The sequence below is a fragment of the Sarcophilus harrisii genome, chromosome 2, assembly GCF_902635505.1.
Source record: "Sarcophilus harrisii chromosome 2, mSarHar1.11, whole genome shotgun sequence".
NCBI classification, from domain to species: Eukaryota; Metazoa; Chordata; class Mammalia; order Dasyuromorphia; family Dasyuridae; genus Sarcophilus; species Sarcophilus harrisii.
Window position 1 is genome coordinate 555,572,989 of NC_045427.1, and position 19,425 is coordinate 555,592,413.

General features: G+C 36.3%; 1 protein-coding gene across 2 annotated transcripts in view; it reads right to left on the reverse strand.

The window, feature by feature from the left end:
- PDE8A (phosphodiesterase 8A) overlaps nucleotides 1-19,425 on the reverse strand; it is a 256,329-nt gene that overhangs the window by 9,968 nt on the left and 226,936 nt on the right. For both annotated transcript variants that reach the window (XM_031955687.1, XM_031955686.1), the window contains 3 exons: nucleotides 14,909-15,126; nucleotides 11,011-11,143; nucleotides 2,252-2,419 (listed from right to left, as the gene is read on the reverse strand). In XM_031955687.1, coding sequence (XP_031811547.1) covers nucleotides 2,252-2,419; nucleotides 11,011-11,143; nucleotides 14,909-15,126 — 519 coding nt within the window. The remainder of the gene's footprint in view (nucleotides 1-2,251; nucleotides 2,420-11,010; nucleotides 11,144-14,908; nucleotides 15,127-19,425) is intronic.

The window sequence follows — 19,425 nt, forward strand, 5'->3', positions numbered from 1 at the left end:
AATTCTTTTAAAGAATTCAGTATCTTAACTGAACCAAAGACTATTTGCAAGTGCCCTTCTCACATTCATTCTTTGAAAACTCTAGTAGGAGTGAAATACTTGTATATTGAACATCTAAGTTCGGCTTTCATCCAGTCTTATTCTAGTATGATACAACTTCATCTAAAATTTTATCTATTATCCCCCCTTTTTTTTTTTCTGCTATGCAACTTCATTCTACTCTCCAATTCCAATTTGGCACCCTAGCTACTGTCTTCAGGTATTGTACTGCTGATTGATAAAAAGTGACCACATCTAAGTTACCCCAGAAATGCCACAATCTCCTCTGTTCATATTCCTGCCATGCCCCCATATAAATCTCCCTTTCCTTGCTCCTTTCTTTCTTCCACCTTGTGAGGATTCAAATCAATATTTCTATTTCTGTAAAGGCATGTTAATTAGTTACCAAATGACTTCATTCACCATCCTTTGTGACCAAAATTCTCCTCTGTAGCCAACACTCCCTATATGTGCTGTCTTCCTTAGTAGAATAAAAGTTCTTTCAGGACAGGAACTTAAATTTGTACCTCCAATGTGTAGCACATATCTGGCACATTGTTATTGCATAATAAATGCTTTTCATTCATAATATAATATAATAATATATTCATAATATAAAATTTTGTCAAAACCAGTTGAGTTGAGTTTTGAGTTGCTATCGAGCAGTTCACTTCAGAAGTATAACCAGTTAGTACTATACTGGCCTGATTTAAAGAGGAACCCAATAAGCAATCAACAAGTGTTAAGCGCCTACTATGTGTCAGGCACTATGTAGGGCACAGGAGATATGAACACAATAAAACAATCCATTCTTATTGGCAAAGAGTTTATATTTAATATGAGAGAGAAGAATATATAAGGGGTTCTGTAGAATAAATATAAATATGCTAAATACAAATTAATTGAATATAAGGAAGTTTGAGAGGAAAAACAGCAGTTGAGAGGACGAGCAAAAGCTTAATAATGTAGGTCAGTCAGTCAATTAACATTTAAATGCTTATTATGTGCATGCACTATGCTATAAATTCTAGGGATACAAAGAAAGGCCTTCAAGAAGTTTCCATCCAAATGGAGGAGGCAGCATATTAAGAATTAGTTATGTGGCAAGACACAAACAGAATATGTGGAAAACACTCCGAGAAGGAAAGCATTAGCTTTTAGGGGGATTAGGATTGGCAGAAATTGAGAAATTGAGAATTTGAGCTGAACCTCGAAGGCAGCCAGGAAGACAAAGGTGCAGAAGTGAAGGGGTGGAGCATTTCAAGCACAGGAGCTGGCCAGGACAAAGGGATGGGATAGGAGATGGAGCTTCATAGTTAGAGAAATAACCAATGGTCCAGGGGTGCTGGTTAGTAGAATGCCTGGAAAGGGATCAAGTGTAAGTATACAAAGAAGCTAAGAAGGAGGCAGATTACGTAGAGCTTTGAATGTAAAACAGGGGAGGTTATATTTTATCCTGAAGGTAACAGAGAACCACTAGAGCTTTCTGAGTGTGTGTGAGTGTATGTGGGAGGAATGGAAGTAACAAGAGAGGGGAGTGCTAAAAAAAAAAAAAAAGTTACCATGGCAGCTGAATAGAAAATGGATTGGAGTATGGACAGATTTGAGTCGAGGAGATCAGTTAGAAGGCCATTACCACAGTTCAATGAGAGATGATAAAGATCTTTTAGTAGGGTGTTGGCTGTGTGAATACAAAGAAGAGGATTTATGGAAAATGGTATGAAGTTAGAAATGCTAAGATTTGTCAGTGGCTTGGAAATGGGAGGGGTGTGACAGCGAGGAGTCCTAGATGACTCAGTTTGTAGACTTTAATAAATGCAAGTAAGTGGTCGCATTCCCAATAGTGAGCCAGCCATTTAGAAGAGGTGAGGGTTTGGAGGTAAAGATAAAAGTCTGTTTTGGATCTATTGAGTCTGAGATGCCTATGGGCTTGAGCTGCATCTTGAGGGAAGAGAGAGATTCTTTAAAGAAGATAAGAGGAGGGGGTCCATTCTAGGCATGAGGATTGGAGATGGAAGATGGAGAGTCACATGTGATGGGACAGAGGAAGACACTGGTCTGAGCAGATTCACAAAGTGTGGGAGAGGGAGTAGTCATATGCAGGGAGGATAGGAAGATAAGGAGATTTAAAAAACTTAACAGGCATTCAGGTTATACTCTAAAGACAAGCTCTGGTTAAAATCTGATAGAATTTTATAGCTTCTCTTCTTACCTGTGCGAAGTATTCCTCTGAGATGCGCCCAGCCCATTCAATGCACAGCTCTAGGGGACGGCAGGGATTGGACACATCAGCACACTTGATCAGCATCCGTTTGATAAGAATTCGATTCTCTGGAGATGTGAGCACACTTTTGACTAATTCTCCATCACCATTGTTGGCCTGGGAGATGAGCAAGTACAAAAGAAGCGTAGTTGTGTCTGCTGCCATTAAGAACTCAATTACTTGAGCACATCATCCTTAACCACTAAGACAAGACTAGTGAGTAATCAGCCTGTTTTCTTGGTAATGCAAGGGAGGAATATAATTCAACAAACATTTATTCAGGACCTGTTATATTATTCATGGAAGTATAAAGACCTAAAAAATGCTTCCAAAAATCTTCAGCATTAAAGCTGAAGAGGATATTATCTATTCTAAACCTTTCATTATACATATGAGGAAATTGAGGTCCATAATAATAAATGAAAACAAGGCATATGATTCTTAAGATTTGGCAAAAGGCTTTATGTATAGTTCATTTAAGTCCCAAAACAACCTTGGGATTTAAGTACTATTATCCACATTTGGTAGATCAAGGAAACAGGCTTGGGGAAATAGCTGTTAGTATTGAAAGTAGGATTCAAATCCAGATTTTCCTGACTCTAGCTCCCCCAGGCTTGAGGGAGGTGGGTCTATGGGGAGCAAAGAGGCTGGCTGGTAAAATTAACCTCTTCCTATCTCCCTCTCCCACACCTCTGTTGTCAATCTCTTTCTTTTTTAAAACATAAAACATAAAACTATTTTGTCACTTTGTTTCTTAATATGGTACTGATCTGTACATGGTAGATTTGTTGAATAATGGGTAAGTTGATCATTTTGTATTTCTTTTAAAAATACCAAATTATTTACCTACTTCAAATTTGTACCTTCTTCAAGTTAATTGTAAGTCCTAAGCCTCAATTTACTTGTATGTGGTACAAGACTGATTTTTAAAATCCTGTCGTTTGAGTAGCTTCTACCACAGAGGGCAGCCAGAACATTCTCATCATTTTCTAGCTGACTGAATTACTCTTATCTCTAGAAACTTATTATGTGAGATAAAATCAACTCAAAACTGATGTCTCCTCAGCCCCCCTGTCCCTGGAGCTCCTTTCTTCCCTGTCTAGAAAGGGTGAGAGTGGAGATCAGAGAACTCCTCCCTGACCCTTCAGCATTTAGAGAGGTGACCTAGGACATTCACCTCATCATTTCCTAGTTGCTTCTCTAGACTTCTTGAGCTTTAGAAACTCATTATTCTGCAAGGAAATCAATTCTATTAATTCACATCTCACATTATCTCCCACCTGATGTAAAACTTCACTGTGTTACCACATATTCCCCCCCCCTCACTTTAACTCCTTTTTTATTGTGTTTGTCATTTCCCATTAGATTGTGAGCTCTCTGAGGGAAGGTATCCCCAGTGTTTAGCACAGTGCCTGGCCTACAGCAAGTTTAACTCCTCTTCTTACTAGAATTGGGTTTAGCCATGGACGTCTAGTCACTGATAAGTAGCATGTAGTCAGCTGCCTTCTTCCTATACCACCACCTACTAGATTCTACCCATGGGCTCACCATACAGTGTGGTTCAGTGCATAGATGCTTGGAATTGAAATCAAGAAGACCTGCTTCTAACACATGTATAACCCTGGACAAGTCATTTGACCTCAGACAACTGCTTTGGACTTATCTTCTAAATCATAAATAGATTTTAATCTGCATTGTTGGAGGGAGTTCTTTCTCTAGGAGCTCCCCATGATGTAGTATAGAATGACAGCATTTATGCTAAAAAATTGTTTTTAAATTAACAATGAATATATTTTAGTGAATAACAGTTTCAGCAGCAATCAAAGGGGCAGTAGGAAGTAGGAAGAGCTCAGATAGTATAGTAAGACGATAAAAGGAGAAAGGAGGAAAATGAAGGAAAGCAAGTCATGCTGCTTTGTTTATTTTGTTGTCTTTAAGAGAAAACTGTAAGGAAGCCTGACTGTCTTAGGCTTATGACTCACCTACACCCCACTGAAATAAATATACTTTGTCTTTTTATACAGTAACAATAATACTATAAAGATAAATGAAAGACTAGAACTCCAAACACTGAAATCACCAACTATAATTCTAAAGGTTCAGTTGATGAAGCTTGCCACCCCCTTCCTAATGGAGGTGATGAATCTTAGGTACAGAATGAGACATTTTCAGGATACCACCCATGCGGGAATCTATTTAATTTTAAAAAGAAATGGACTTGTCACTAAGGCGCCATATCTGAAGCATGTGTGCTGAATATGGAGTAAAAAGTTTCAAATTTTATGTTAATCAGAGAAAAGAGGTCAGGCATATTGCAAATGTAGCCTTGAAACATGCTAATAAAACAGACACAGGAAGCCACAATGACTTTGCAATCAGGGGCCTGAGTTCAAATTCTCCCTTTACCATCTGTGTAAACTAACTGGTATAAATGGCTGTACTTCCTCGGACTTCAGTTTCCTCATTAGTAAAATGAAGGAATTGGATTAGATAGACAATATCTTATGATCAGACCAGTCTTTCTATTAAATAGGTTAGATGACATGGGGCAAGTCATTTAAATTTTCTGGGTCTTAGATTATTGATTGTAAAATAAGAGATTCTCACTAGATGATTCTCTAATGTCTCTTGTAAGTGTTAAATGTTTATATTTATATGATTCTATGGTAATCATACAAGAGATGATGTAGGTTTCTGAACTTAAGAATGCTATAGTGAAAATGTTGTTTTGCAAGGAAGATTAGGCTGGTAAGTATTAGGTTGAATGACTTATGTGAGAGACTAAAGTCTCTCTCACAAAGGCAAACTAGTTAAATGGATTTTGCAATAAATTTTGGGGTGATAAGGAAGTGGCTAAAGTAATGGTAGGAAACTTATTGATTCCAATAAGATAAGTTTAACAAATATTTCAAAGGAAGAAACAAGATGGGCTTCAGGAGAAGGAACATCATAGATTATTGTTAGATTTCCCCCAAAAAGCTCCCTGAAGGTTTGAATAAAGAAAGAGATATTGGAAAGTTTGGAAGAGGAGCCTATTTATAAAGAAAGATGAGTTGAAATGACACAGATCATATAAAGGCTACTATCCTAGAGACTGAGCAGCTTGAAATTGAGATGAACCTTAAAAAAAAAAGGTACAGAAAATAAAATGATGAATGCGTGTGGAGAAACAATAATCAGAATGAGAGACTCTAAGAGCTAGAAGGGACCTCAAAGACCATCAAATGAAACACTAAATTGAATCATGAATACTCTGAAGAACATCCCCAACAAATTAAATCACACTGGAAATTAAATTGACATTATAACACTACAGCATCCAAACAATTGAAGTAGGGAATTACCCAGAGGTCAGTGAAGAGACATATATGATGGATGAGATGAGGCTGCCATATATGACTCCCAGACATCTCTGGAAGGGAGTGCTGCAAAGGATTTCATCAGAGAAATGTATGAATAAAAAATAATATTGGCCATTCATGTGGAAAGAATGAAGGATAAAGGATAGAGAGTCCACATGTATCATTGATATTCTAATTATGTCAAGAGAATGCCAGAAAGACTCTCAATCCATAATGGATCCCTTGTGGTGAATTTATGGTAGGACATGAATACAGGTAGAAAAGAATAGAATGAACAGGTTCAGCTGGATTGTAATCCACATTACCAAAGCAATACCTATATTTGATGTGATTGCAGATTCATTGGATTATGGGAATATCACTGATGTTGGAAACCTCATGGATTCATTGTTGAACAACACTAATAACAACTAGAAAGGTGTTTCTTATACTAGGCTGAAATTTTCCTATCTATAACTTTTAGTTATAGATAGGTGTTAGTTAGGTATCTCTGGGATGACATGGAGTTAAGTCTGGCTCCTGTTCCACATGGCAGTCTTTCAAATAGTTATAGCTAATGATGACATCACCACCATTCCCTTAATTCTAACCTTCTCCAGACTAAATGAGCAAATTCATGAATTGTTCTTGTGTTACTGCTTCTAAAAGCAGGGATAGTTATTTAAGGAAAGACCTTCTGTCTTTTTGAAGACCATGAATGAATGAAACGATGTTCACATTTGACAAGTATATCTGGCTTTGTTCAAATGTTTGCTGTTGTCAGGCCAACTTCCTCTCTGTCAGTCTGTGTTGTCACTTTTAATTTTCATTGCCAGCAGTCTGTTCCAAACGGAAAAGTTCCATTTTTAATCATGTTACTGTAGTGGTGATCCGTGTCTGCTTTTTCCTTCTTTGGGATCTGTCTCCATGGAGAGGCAGTATGATACAATGGGAAAATGCAGAATTTTTAGTCAAAGGACCCGGGAAATCCTTACTCTTCTTATTACCTGTGTGACTTTGTATAAATTACTTAATTTCTTGGGATCTTAGCCTCTTCATCTGAAAAATGGGGTGGGAGTGGACTAGAGGAACTCTCTAAGGTCCCTCCCAGCTCTAAATCTATGAACTTTTGAGCCTCTTACTGAGGTATGCATAAATAACATAGTAGATGCTTATTGAAGGTTTATTGATTGATTAAATGATTGAATGAAGTTTTCTCTTCCTTGAGTTCTAGAGGAAGAAAACCATAATATTTGTCTTCCCCTTTTACTTAATAATGTCATGTCTCCATCTCATCCCCAAGTCAAAAATGAGTTTTCCCTTTCCGATTGTAACATACCACACAGCAATTCTGCTCTTATTTAAAATTCAGAAATTTTAAATAAAATTTTTAATTTTTATGTCTCCCATTTGTCCCTCTTACTTTCCCTATCCACTTTCAATAACTCATATTTATAGTGTGCTCTGAGATTTATAAAATGACTTCTTGATAAGATCCCTATGAATTGGAATCATTCTCATTTTACAGATTAGGAAACTAAAACTCAGAGATGCCAAGTGATTTACCAAGCTAGTAAATGTTATAGCGATATTAGAACTCAGGTCCTTCTATTTCTAGTACAGTACATACCTTTTTCATCATACCATATTGTACTTATATATTTTTTTAGATGGAAAGTTTTAAAAGTCCTTCATAGCTTGGCTCTTTTCTACCTTCTCAGTCTTCTTACATCTTATTCTCCTCCATGTCCTCTGTGATCCAATGACATTGATGTACATGCTGTTCCTTACAGACAGTCCATCTCCAGACTGAGCATTTGCACTGACTATCATCCATGCCTGGAACTCTCTTCCTACGTCTAGCATCTCTGGTTTCCTTCCAATCTCAGCTAAAATCCTATTTTCTGCAAGAAGCCTTTCACAAAGGTCCTTAAACTTACTGCATTCTCTCTGAGACCACTCCCAGTTTATCCTGTGTATCCCTAATTTGTTCAAATGGTTTGCAAGGCATCTTCCCCAGTATACTGTGTGTGAGCTTCTTGAGAGTGGGTACTGGCTTTTGCCTTTCTTTGTATCTCCAGTATTTAACATACTGCCTGGCATATAAGAGATGCTTAATGAATACTTATTGGCTGACTAGGTATTGTAGATGTGTTTCAGATTTTCAGTGGAGAGGATCTTAGAAACCAGTTAGTCTAGTCCCATCTCCTTACTATTTTTTTTAAACTCCATGTAAAGAGTAGTCATATCTTATCTGTACTTCGCATATTGTTCAGAACCTAGCACAGGTCTCCTCATGTATCAAATGATAAACATAATAAATATTTGCTGAATTCAATTTAAAGCTTTTTACATGAAGCTGGAATTTTGATATAAACATCCTAACAATGAAAGTCACCAATGGTTTTCCAGGCTTCAGATACGATAAAGCAACTGTATAGTAGGTACCAGTTTGCTTATGAGCAAAGGTTTAGAAAGGGAGTTAGGAAAAAGTTAGGAAGGGAGTCAGGGATGCTGAGGTAGGAGGGGAGGTAAAAATATGAAACTTCTTGTGTGTCAGTCACAAATCAATCAAAACATGGAGATACGATTTTATGTGTTAAGTGCTTGCTGTCTATATCTAAATTTATACAAAATCTCAAGATGCTCCTTAAAAGATTGGAAGACTAAGAAGGTTGATAAGGCAATGTGATATGGTAAAAAGAGAAACTGACCAGCAACTAGGAGAAATGCAGGTTTTAGTCCTGGCCTTGTCATGGATTATATGCCCCTGAGAGATTACTTAACTTTTTTATTTTCTATCTGGAAAATGAGAAAGGAGGCTCCCTTATTTGCAGTGGTTGGGAGTCTTAGGTTAGGTTAGGTAGGTTAACTAATTTCTTTATTCAGCTAGAGGGCACATTAATGCAGACCAAAGATAAATTCAGATAGGTAGTGAAGGCCATGAATGAATGTCAGGGTAACGCGTTTTAATTTGATCTGAAGGATGCATTTTAGGTCACTTCCTCAATCAGGAACTAACATGATTGTCAGTATACAGGCAGACTGGACAGGAAAGAGAGCAAAGGTAGGTAACTCAATCATTAGAGAGTTATTGTAGTCCAGATATGGCATGATAAGAATCTTGATTAGGTAGATAGTAAATGGGATAGAGAGAAAAGAATGAATCTAGGAAATAGTATGAAGGAAGAAACTTTCTTGATGTCAGAGACAGATTGCAAAGAAGAGATGAAAAGGAATTTAGAATCCCAAATGACTTAAAAGTTTCAATTCTGTGTGACTGGTAAAGTGGTGCTATCATTAACAGAAATAGGAAAATGTGAAAGGAGTGGGTGTCTGTCTCTAGTCACATAACCTCTACTCTAGTTCAGGTTCCCAGAGTCTTCTAATTCTTCCCTAACCTAGCCATCTTCCATGTAGTTATCAAAAAAAGGTCTCTCCTCTGCTCAAAAATCCTTAATGGCTTTTCATTGCCTCTTGAAAAAAAATATAAACTCAGATTAGGGTTTAAAGCCTTTTGCAAACTAGCTCCAGCCTCCCTTTCTAGGCTTATTTAACTTTACTCCCTTATTTCACTCAGTCTTGTAACCAAACTGTCCTGTTTATTTTTCTCTAAGTGAAAAGTTTTTATCTCTTTCCTCTGGGTCTTTGAACTAGTTGTCCCCCATATCTGGAATGCATTCTTTTCTTACCTTTACCTCTCAAACTGCTTAGTTGACTTGAAAGCTCAATTCCAGTAGCGTATCTTGTGAGATGTCCTTCCCTAAATACCTTTAAGTGTTAGGGAGGGCTCTCTCCCTCCTCAAATTAATTTGTATTTATCTATTTGTGTGTTTTGTATTCTCCGTACAATGCAATTAACTCCCTGAAAATAAGGATTTTAAAAAAAATTTCGTCTTTGAAAAACACAATGCCTTTTTATATGGCAGATGGGTCATATATGTTTATATATCCATATGTGGATTGAAGGAATGTTGATTTAGGAAGATTGAGAAGTTTGGCCTCCAAAACCTGTGATATATACATACATATATATATATGTGTATGTATGTATATATATATACATATATATATATACATATATAGTATACACATAGACACACACACACACACACACACACACGAAGCAAATATTTGGTATTGGGGAAGGCAATAGTTCATGAGTGGAGGGATACAGGGAGCCAAGAAAGGAGAAGGATTCATATGGGTGATACTTGAGCTGAGCTTTTCAGAGATGAAGGTGAGAAGGGAATCTACTGTTGCTATCAGTAACCCCTGTACAAAGTTGGAAAATGAAATATGAGATGGGAAGAAAAGCAAGTAAACCATTTATTGAACTGTAGAAAGCATGTATAGGAGTAACATATAAGAAGACTGGAAAGGAAGGTTGGAATCAGATTGTGAAGGTCTTTAAATACCTAACTGAGGAGTTTGGTTTTGATTCTAGAGACAATAAAGAACCATGGGAGCTCTAAAATGACCTCTGAGATATTCTCAATTCTAAACTTCTAAAAGCCTAACTTTGGTAAGAAATTGTTTTAGTGACAGACAATCTAGATAAAGAATATGTAAGAAATGAGTAAGATACCAGTCAGGATTCTTATTTGACCCTATGTGGCATTCTTATCAAAAAACTAGCAAAAGATGGGCCATCTCCCTATGGCATATTCAGATTTTCTTCTTCTTCAAGTAAATTATTGATAACATTGTAACTTGGGAAAACACATTTAATGACATCCTGTGGGAGAAGATCCTATATTCATTACTAATTAATATAAAAGGATTTAGATCAGATCTAAGGGTGTTCTTCCATATTTGGTATTTTAAATTTTAGAGTACTGGAATAAACTACAAGGAACTTCTTTCTCTCATATAACTTGAAGGCTATAAATTTGTTTAGATAGAGTCCCTTTCTTACATTATGATAGTCCTTTAAAGTTTACAAAAGAGCTTCCTCAGAAATAGAAGTTTCTGAGAAAAAATGCCTTCAGGTTCCTTTCTTGAACCTACAATCACCTCCTTCTAAAAGTGTTGTTCTCATCAGTAAAATTTCCTAAGATATTATACCTTGATCTTTCCTTTGCTTGTCACATCCTACACTGTATCCTACTTGTGTAAATGTCTCCTCCTCTTAGTAGTACTTAAACTCCCTGACAGTTGTAGGGGTGCTGTTTTCTCTCTTGGTAAGTCCCCGTGCCTAACAGGTACTTTGCATGTAGTAGAAGCTTAGTAAATGTTTGTTGAATTAAATTCTCTTTTTTCAAATCTTCCTAGCTAGGTATCACAGTGACATTGGTAAGCATAATGATGTCAGGATACAGGCTGATCTGATATTGTTCTACCTATTACGGGGCAGGCTTCACTTACCCCATTTTCTTCTAGTGTTGCCAAAGGCTTGTTGATGCTGTTGACAAATTTGTTGACATGCTCAAAGTGCTTGGTCATTTCTGTTGCTAAGACCATGTCAATGATGGCTTGACGAAGTGTCCGATATTCATTCCTGTTTAAAATGACAAATGAAATTCCACTACTAATCATTGACAGGGAGAGGGCAAATGCCTCTGAAAGAAAGAATATGATCTGTGTTGTGTGTGCCCACTATGCCAACAATTTAAATATCAGAAATGAGAAGTAGAAGGGGATAGATAAGCACACTGAATAACAATTTTGAGATTACACAGGAAAAGTGACTATACAGTTCAGACCCTTTTTGACCTTGTAATCCCATTACTGAGTATATGCCCCAAGGAGATGAAAAATTGAAGCAAAGATCCAGAATATGTAATCATAGTGGTTCTTCTTGAGGTAGTAAAAAGAGCTAAAAAAAGAAAAAAGAAAAAAGAAACAAACAAACCCCTACTTTGGATTGTGGGGTTTTTTTTATTGGTTGGGGAATTAAGGCATATGGATGTATTGGATGGATGGATGAAATATTGTTGTCATGCAATTGTTTTTCAGTTGTATTTGATTCTTTGTGACTCCATTTGTGGTTTTCTTGCCAAAGATACTAGAGTGCTTTGCCAGTACTTTCTGCATTTTATATATTTTACATTTTACAGATGAGGAAACTGAGATACATAGGTTACATGACTTTTCCACATTACACAGCTAGTAAGTGTTTGAGGCCACAAAGGGGGGGGTCTTCTTGATTTTAGGCCTGGTACTCTATACCCAGAGTGTCACCCAGCTGCCCTAAAGAATATTATTGTGGAGTAAGAACTAGCAAAAATAAGGGATACAATAAGATATAGAAAGATTTATATGAATTGATTTTTGTGGAGGGTGTTGGACATATGATTTTATTGCACAGGGAATTCTCAATGAGCATCTGCTTTGACTTTTAAAAATTATTTTTTATTTATTTTTAACATTCATTTAAATTTTTTTGTTTCAAATTCTCTGGTTCCCTCCATTGCTTCTCCAGCCCATTGAGAAAGCAAGCAATATGGTATCAACTATTTTTGTGATATTTTGCATTTTAGAATCCTAGAGAGTTTCCTGGGGTATTAACAGTTTAAAATGACTTGCCCAGAATTACACAGTCAGTTCATATTAGCAACAGATCCTCTGGACTCAGAGACCTTCTCTCTTTCCATCACACCATTCTGTCTTTCATGAACTGATACTGGATGAAACCAGTAGAAGTGGAAGAACAGTATGCAAAATGATTACTAAAATGTAAATGAAAAAGTCACTTGAAGGAAGCCAAAGACTGTTCTTAGAGGAAAAGGTAATGAAATAGAGCTCTCTTCTCAGGAGATATGTGAAAGCCTTCTGGGGCAGGTTCATAACATTGTCAGGTAAGAGCACTCTGGTTTTTTTACTTATATATGTTTTTCTTTTGTTAAAGAGGAAATGTTCAATTTTTTTTGGTGTTATAATGGTGGCAGCTAAGAGAGGAGAATATGTCCAAAAATGGCAGTGATATAAAAACAGAAGGCATCTATAAAACTATTATATAAGGAAAAGTAAGGAAATGCATGGCAGAGATTAAATACCTCTTTAAAAACTGCAGCAGGTATGAAAGAAACTGACTGGAGTCAGCAGTTTTCAAGAATAGAACAAAGATGGAAGTACTTTGACACATTAAAATACCTAAGGGAGTTGGCTATAATTCCAAAAGGAACCACCTGGTAGCAGAGAATATTAAAAGAATGGCAGAATCTCAGGAGTCATCTAGGACAGGACTTGTTAAACTTTTTCCATTTACAACCCCTTTTCACCTAAGAAATTTTTACATAACTCTGGGTATATAGGTATATAAAATGGATATACAAATCAAACATCTACTGATAATAATTTCACAAACTTCATATTCAGTTACTAGAGACCCCATATATAGGGTTGCAAACCAAAGTTTAAGAAGCTTTGATCTAGTTTAGAAACTCACCAAGAATTCCTACCCAACATGTCATCATCCAGTCTTTGATGAAAGGCCTCCAATCTTAGGGAAGCCTACCACTGACAGAAGCAGCATCTCACAGGGTGCCCAGGTCATTAGGAAGTTTCTCCTTTTAGTGAGCATACACTTTGGTTAATTTTCCACTGTTCCCAGTTTTGTCTTTAAGACCCACACTGAACAAGTCCAATAATTCCTTTTCTATGGGAGATACTTTCAAATATTTGAAGATGTCATTTCCCGACTAAAACTTCCCAACTAAAACTAAATACTCTTAGTTTCCCTCAGCTGATCCTCACTGGGCACGAAGTCCAAGTCTTTCACTATCTTTTGCTCTTGGAAATAGTGGGTCATATTCTCTCTCTCTCTTCTACATAGCTTCAGGAGACTGATCACTTTCTTCCCCACCTAGTTTCTGAGGGTAGAAAAAAATTTTTTCATTCATATCTGTAATTCCATTGCAATAATTTCTAGTGAAAAGACTTCCTCTATGAATGCAGATTGATAATTTTTCTGCAAATTTTAGGCTTAGGCAATTGCCTAGAGCAGAGGTGCCATATATAAGAGCTGCTAAATCAATTTGTCTTAGGTACAATCACCTCCCACTGCTTGAGTTCTGTAAGGTGATAATTTTGTATGGCCAATGAAAGATGTTATAAATATTCAAATGGCCCTCAGAAGAAAAAAGGTTACCCACCTCTGGCCTTCAGCAATGAGAGGTTCAAAGACTTGCCATCATCATACAGTCAGAACTCAGACCCACTGTCTTCCAGACCCCAAGGCTGTCTTTACTCCCCATGCAAACTGCCTCTTTATCTAGCTCCATTTAAAATATTTTATCCATAAAAATGAGAAACAGACAGCATTTTATAGAAGACATCCAATGAATAATCTTGTCAGTCACACCATACTCTGATGGTATAAGATGATATCTTTATAAATGTTTTTTCTTGAAATTTATACATAATCTGTGGCTGAGAATCACAACTCTGGGTTCCATTTAGGAGGCTTTTCAGTAATGACACCATAGGAAGAGATCTTAAACATTTTTGTGTCATGGACCCTGTTGGCAGACCAGGGAAGCTTATGGATGGACTCTTTTTCAGAATAATGTTTTTAAATGCACAAAATATGACACACATATTGCAGAGGAAATGAGTTATAGTAAAATATAGTTATGAAAATATTTTTTTTAAAAAGCAATAACTAGGTTCATGGATCCCAGCTTAAGAAATCTTGTTTTATAGCTTTTTCTTTGTCTATCCCAGAAGTTTCTATGGGAATATATCAATCTAATATCAGGGTTAAGTGACTTACTCAAGGTCACATATTTAGTAACCCTCTAAGGTCACATTTGAACTCACGTCCTCCTGACTCCAGGTCTGGTTCTCTATCCTAGCTGCCCCTGAACATGATTAATTCCTCTTTCCTAAGGATGTTCACTTGTCTTTCAAGCATCCAAATAGATCAAGTTTATTCCACACAAAATGGAACACAGAAAGGATCCATGTCCAAGCATTCAGCCAGGGAAGAATATTTTCCCTTCTGGCAGGTCTCACATGCCTCAGGGATTTATATGCTTGAAAATGCAGACCTAGAGTTGATGCAGTAAAAGAATTTAGGGTTACAAGGGAGTCAAGGTGAGCTTCCTCTTATTTTTTCTGATTCTTATTAGAAATCTAGGCTTATAAACATCACTCCCAGGCATAGAGAAGCCTCAAGAAAATCCTAAGTACTCCTAAATATTCCACAATTGAGTAGAAAAAGTTGTTGACTATGAATACAATGGCAACATCACTAGTGATTAAATACAATAAGCATTTAAAAAGCCAAGAGATATGAAATGCATTAACACTTTGGCTTTACCTCTCCATATTTTTAAATATATTGCATTTTTCATCTCGAATAGTAAGCTGGAAAGCTAGGGCTGCATGGTGGCTCTCCAGCACGGCAGTATCATTATATAAAATTGCCAGCTCACTCCCTGCATTGCACAGAAATGAGTTTGTTCTTCCAGGGTGATCCACATCATGGACAGTGGCAGCAATGAGGGCAGCAACTTCATCAATTGGGTCCAAAGTTTGCTGGGGAAAAAAAAGATATTAAAAGATCAAGTTATTTCATCACTAAAGTATCTGTGCCTTTTGACTAAAGTCCCCATGTGAGGTATATGCTCCAAGGAGATCAAGATAGTCACATCAATGGGGTGTGTGTGTGTGTGTGTGTTTAAGAGAGAGAACAGAGACAGAGTGTGAGTGTTAGGGAAGTATTAGAAACAAAGCACATATATAGCAATCAACTGCAGAGTGATTAAATGAATTGTGGGAATAAGATGCAAAGGAATATTACTGACTGTAAGAAATTATAACCATGACAAATAGTGAGAAACATGGGAAGACACAAAGTTAGCAGATTCAAAAAGACAAACTGATGGTATACAGCTACTAGGGGAAACAGCAGTGATGAGGTCCTCTGACCTTAGACCATTTTTGTTATAACAATCAGTCTGTCATTGATTCTAAAGTCTTCTAGTCTGAGGAATACTATAGTATAGTCTTACAAATATAGCTGACTGTCTGGTAGATAATCTGCTGGTCATTGATAACCAAATTCCTGAGACAATAATGAATAGACCACTCCTCAGCTCTACCTCCGGGTCATAAAATTAGTGACAAGAAGAACTGCATAAATTTGTCTCCTTACTCCATGTTCTTTGCTAAATTCTTTTGGAACTTAGCCTGCTTCAATTGGTGTTACAATTATAATAAACTTTGTGCCTTGACTTGGAGATGGGTTCAAGCCTGCAATTTTTTTTGAGACACCTCTTGACACTGGTTTGCGACCCCAACTTCTTGGGATCTCTTTTTGAATCTCAACAAAACTACAACAATAACTAAAAGTGTAAATAAATGGAAAGAATGAAAACGGAAACTAAATTATGTTTCATTAGTATGACCAGGCCTAGATCCAGAAAAATAAAAAGAAAAATACAGAGGTGGGAGATTATTTATACACATGTGACATTGAATTTACTATGAAATTTGACTCCCCTTCCACTTTTTTGTTTTATTCTTTATTATAATAGAAATCTTGTTGGAAGGAGAAAGTATTTGAAAATGAAGCTTATAGAAAAACAAATCAGTAATTTTTAAGTAATCAAAAAAAAAAAAATCTTGCTGTAGGCTGCTTGGGAAGATTTAGGGATGGGTATCTACCAGAAGAAAACTGCTCTAGATGACTGGCCACTTTAGTACTCCAGTTTTTGTGGTATCTAAGAACTAAAAATGAAGCAGATGTTAATCAATTGATGAAGGAGCTAAACAAATCATTTAGACAATTTGCTTGACAGAATAGAAATGTAATTGATTATTACCAGTGTTCTTAGAATGGATATATTTGGGGGTTTCTTATGAAAGTGTAATACTACACGATAAAATCCAAGTTTCCAAGTTCCAATTATAAACCATGTCTGCAATAACATTGGGCAATAACAGACTAAGTGATGATCATAAATCTGAATCTGGCATTTGACTCCCACACAGCAAAATCTAAACTTTCAAATCAAACTTGACAAGAAGTAAGAAAAATGTGGAATGATTAGCTTTGTATCTATGCCCCCTTTCAGCACTCTAGATTCCAGCTGACATTCCATCAGTGAGCAGTCAGATGGTACACACTAAGAAATCTTTCATTCATTTCATTCACAATTAAATGGCATAGTGAAACTTCAGTTGATGGAGGCAGCTCTCTCTGAGATTGTAAAGAATTTATTATAAATTAAGTCCTTTAGTTTTTTTTTTTTAACACTATTAGCCTTTGATGGATTAATAAACCAGCTAAGAAATATCATTTTCCCCTTTTGTTCTTGGTGGAAGAATTCATTTTTCATAAGAACATGAAACCGTAAGTTCATAGAAGGCAATCAGGGATAAAGGCACCATTTCTTACCATTTATAAAAGATTCCCTGAGCTTTCAAGCCTTCATTGTGAGAAAAGCATCCAATCCAGCATTTTTTTCATACAAAGTAATGTCTAGGCTAACAGCCGCTCTTATAAAATCTTGGGGCTCAATCCAAAATGTTTTCAGTTTTGGACAGAACAGAAGAGTGGTATGAAACAGGTTACATTATTAGTTTTTGGATGTGCTGTACTAGTTTGAGGTTTCAATTGGGGGCAAAGATGAGGAAAGAAAAACGCAAATCTCTATCTCCATTGTAATCCTTTCTATCTTTACTACTTATGGATGCTCAGATCTCATTGATAGCACAATTTGCTCTAAGCTTCTTTCCTAACTGGAAAAATCAAACCCCTCTCCTCTTCTTCTTGATAGCAAGATCCAAGGTATAATTTTCAGTTGGCTTTAGTTCTGAATGGCTTTTAGGTGTTATGTTTCCTTGGGACAATAAACACCCATCCAAAACTTTGAAGAATTTAAAATTGGGTGAAAAGAATGATGGACTTAGGGATTCTAGTTTAGTTCTGGCACTACACCTTATCAGTTTTATATTCTTTGGAGAGTTGAGATTCCTTAACTGAAAAGCAGCAGTTGGGGGAGGGATGGACTAAATCATTTCTAAGATCCAGGTCAGTTCTAAGATGAAGATATAAAATTTGAAAATTTCAATTTCTCAGAAAAATTCTTCTGCATTAAGGGTGACAAACATTTTAAAAAATCTGTTCTTGTCTAGGACTTGGCATTTTCTGGGATTTGATAGCAATGAACAACAAAAGTTAATTGACATTAATAGAGCACTTAAAATATATAAAATGCTTTATGTATATTATCTCATTTGAGCCTCTGCAGGATTTGTATTATAATTATTATGGCCATTTTACAGATGGAAAACAGAATCAGAGAGGTAACTTCCCCTGGTCACACATGTAAGTTAGGCTTCAAAGTAGAATTTGAACACAGATTTTCCTGACTCCAAGTCCACTATGTCAAGTTATTCTACTAATATGACAAACTGTTGATTAAAAGCCAATAGTTCAAGATCAAGGTATCCATCCCTCTTCTCTGCCCACTGAACAAGTAGAATGCTCAATTGCTAGTGAGTGGCTTCTCAATGAAGGTCTTTCACTTTAAGAATCAGACCAAATTCAATTTAGACCAGGTCAATGGACACAATGTAAAAAGAAAGTAAAATATCATTTTACAGTATCAGAAATACTAAGAAATACTTGTATTAAGTATATAATACTAAGAAATACTTCATATCAAAGATAAGAAAATTAGCCTTGGGTAGGAAGTTAAATTTCTTCTGTGTCTCAGCACATTTATTATCTTGGTCTTTTTCTGAATAGGAACTCAAAGTAAAATGAAAGTTCCCAGGGTGTGCTGGCCCACGCACATAGGACTTGATTATTTCAAGTCAGTTCAAGGTCTAGCTTAGGACAGGGCTGGGGGGTGGGGGGGTATATAATTCATGTCTCAAATGGAATGGTCACAGCAGGCAATATTTTACATCTTAACATTTTCTATTCCTATTTCTTTCCCATCCTAAAAATAGAAATGCTAGAAAAATTCCTTATGAACCAAGGTCTTTATTTCTATACTAAGTAGGCAAACGGAGTGAAACCACAATATTTATCTATGTATTTTCCTGTTCCTGTTTTGAGAAGAAAATTTAAAAAACATGTTTTCCCCAAATAATTCTCCAGTCCAACTTCCTTTGCTTCTCCCCCTCCCCACTCCCAAAGAGGTATCTTCAAATGGAAGATACTGGAAACTCCAAACCAGACAATGGGAAAGGAAAGGAAATCTGAAATGTCAACACCTTCCTGAATTCACCCGAAAACCATTTTCTTCTCTTTCTCTCTGTTTCTTAAAGTCCCACTTAAAGCAGCTTTCTGTGTTTCTCTGAGTCATAGTAGGTTAATGTGATAAGACTGGAATTCCAATTAACCTAACTACTGTTTACTGTGGAACTGGGTAAGTTTTTCAATAAAGGTGGGAAAGATCCTCAAGGACTGATCCCATGTATATCAAAATCCACATGTTCACAGAATTCCTCCTCTCTGCTTTTAGGAAAATAAAAACATTTGTGGGGTAATGGAGGCGAAATCATGCAAAAAAGTAGGATACTTTTATTGTTGCTTAAATATTTTCTCCAATATTTCAGCTTAAAGATGATCTCAAAGTTTCCTCCCCATACTAACATTTTGTGAATTTATGATCTGAATGTGAAGCCATTTGAGTATGACCAGGAAGTAAAAAACTCTTATTACCAAGATCAGTTTCTTTAGAGAGAAAGAAATTTTTAAAAATTCACATGGGGTTGGGGGTGAAGGAAGAATAAGTCTGATTCTGAAAGCAATGGCACTGAAGCTTTATTTTTTCCTTTTGGATTCCTGAATAAAGATTAAAAAGCAATGGTTTTTTC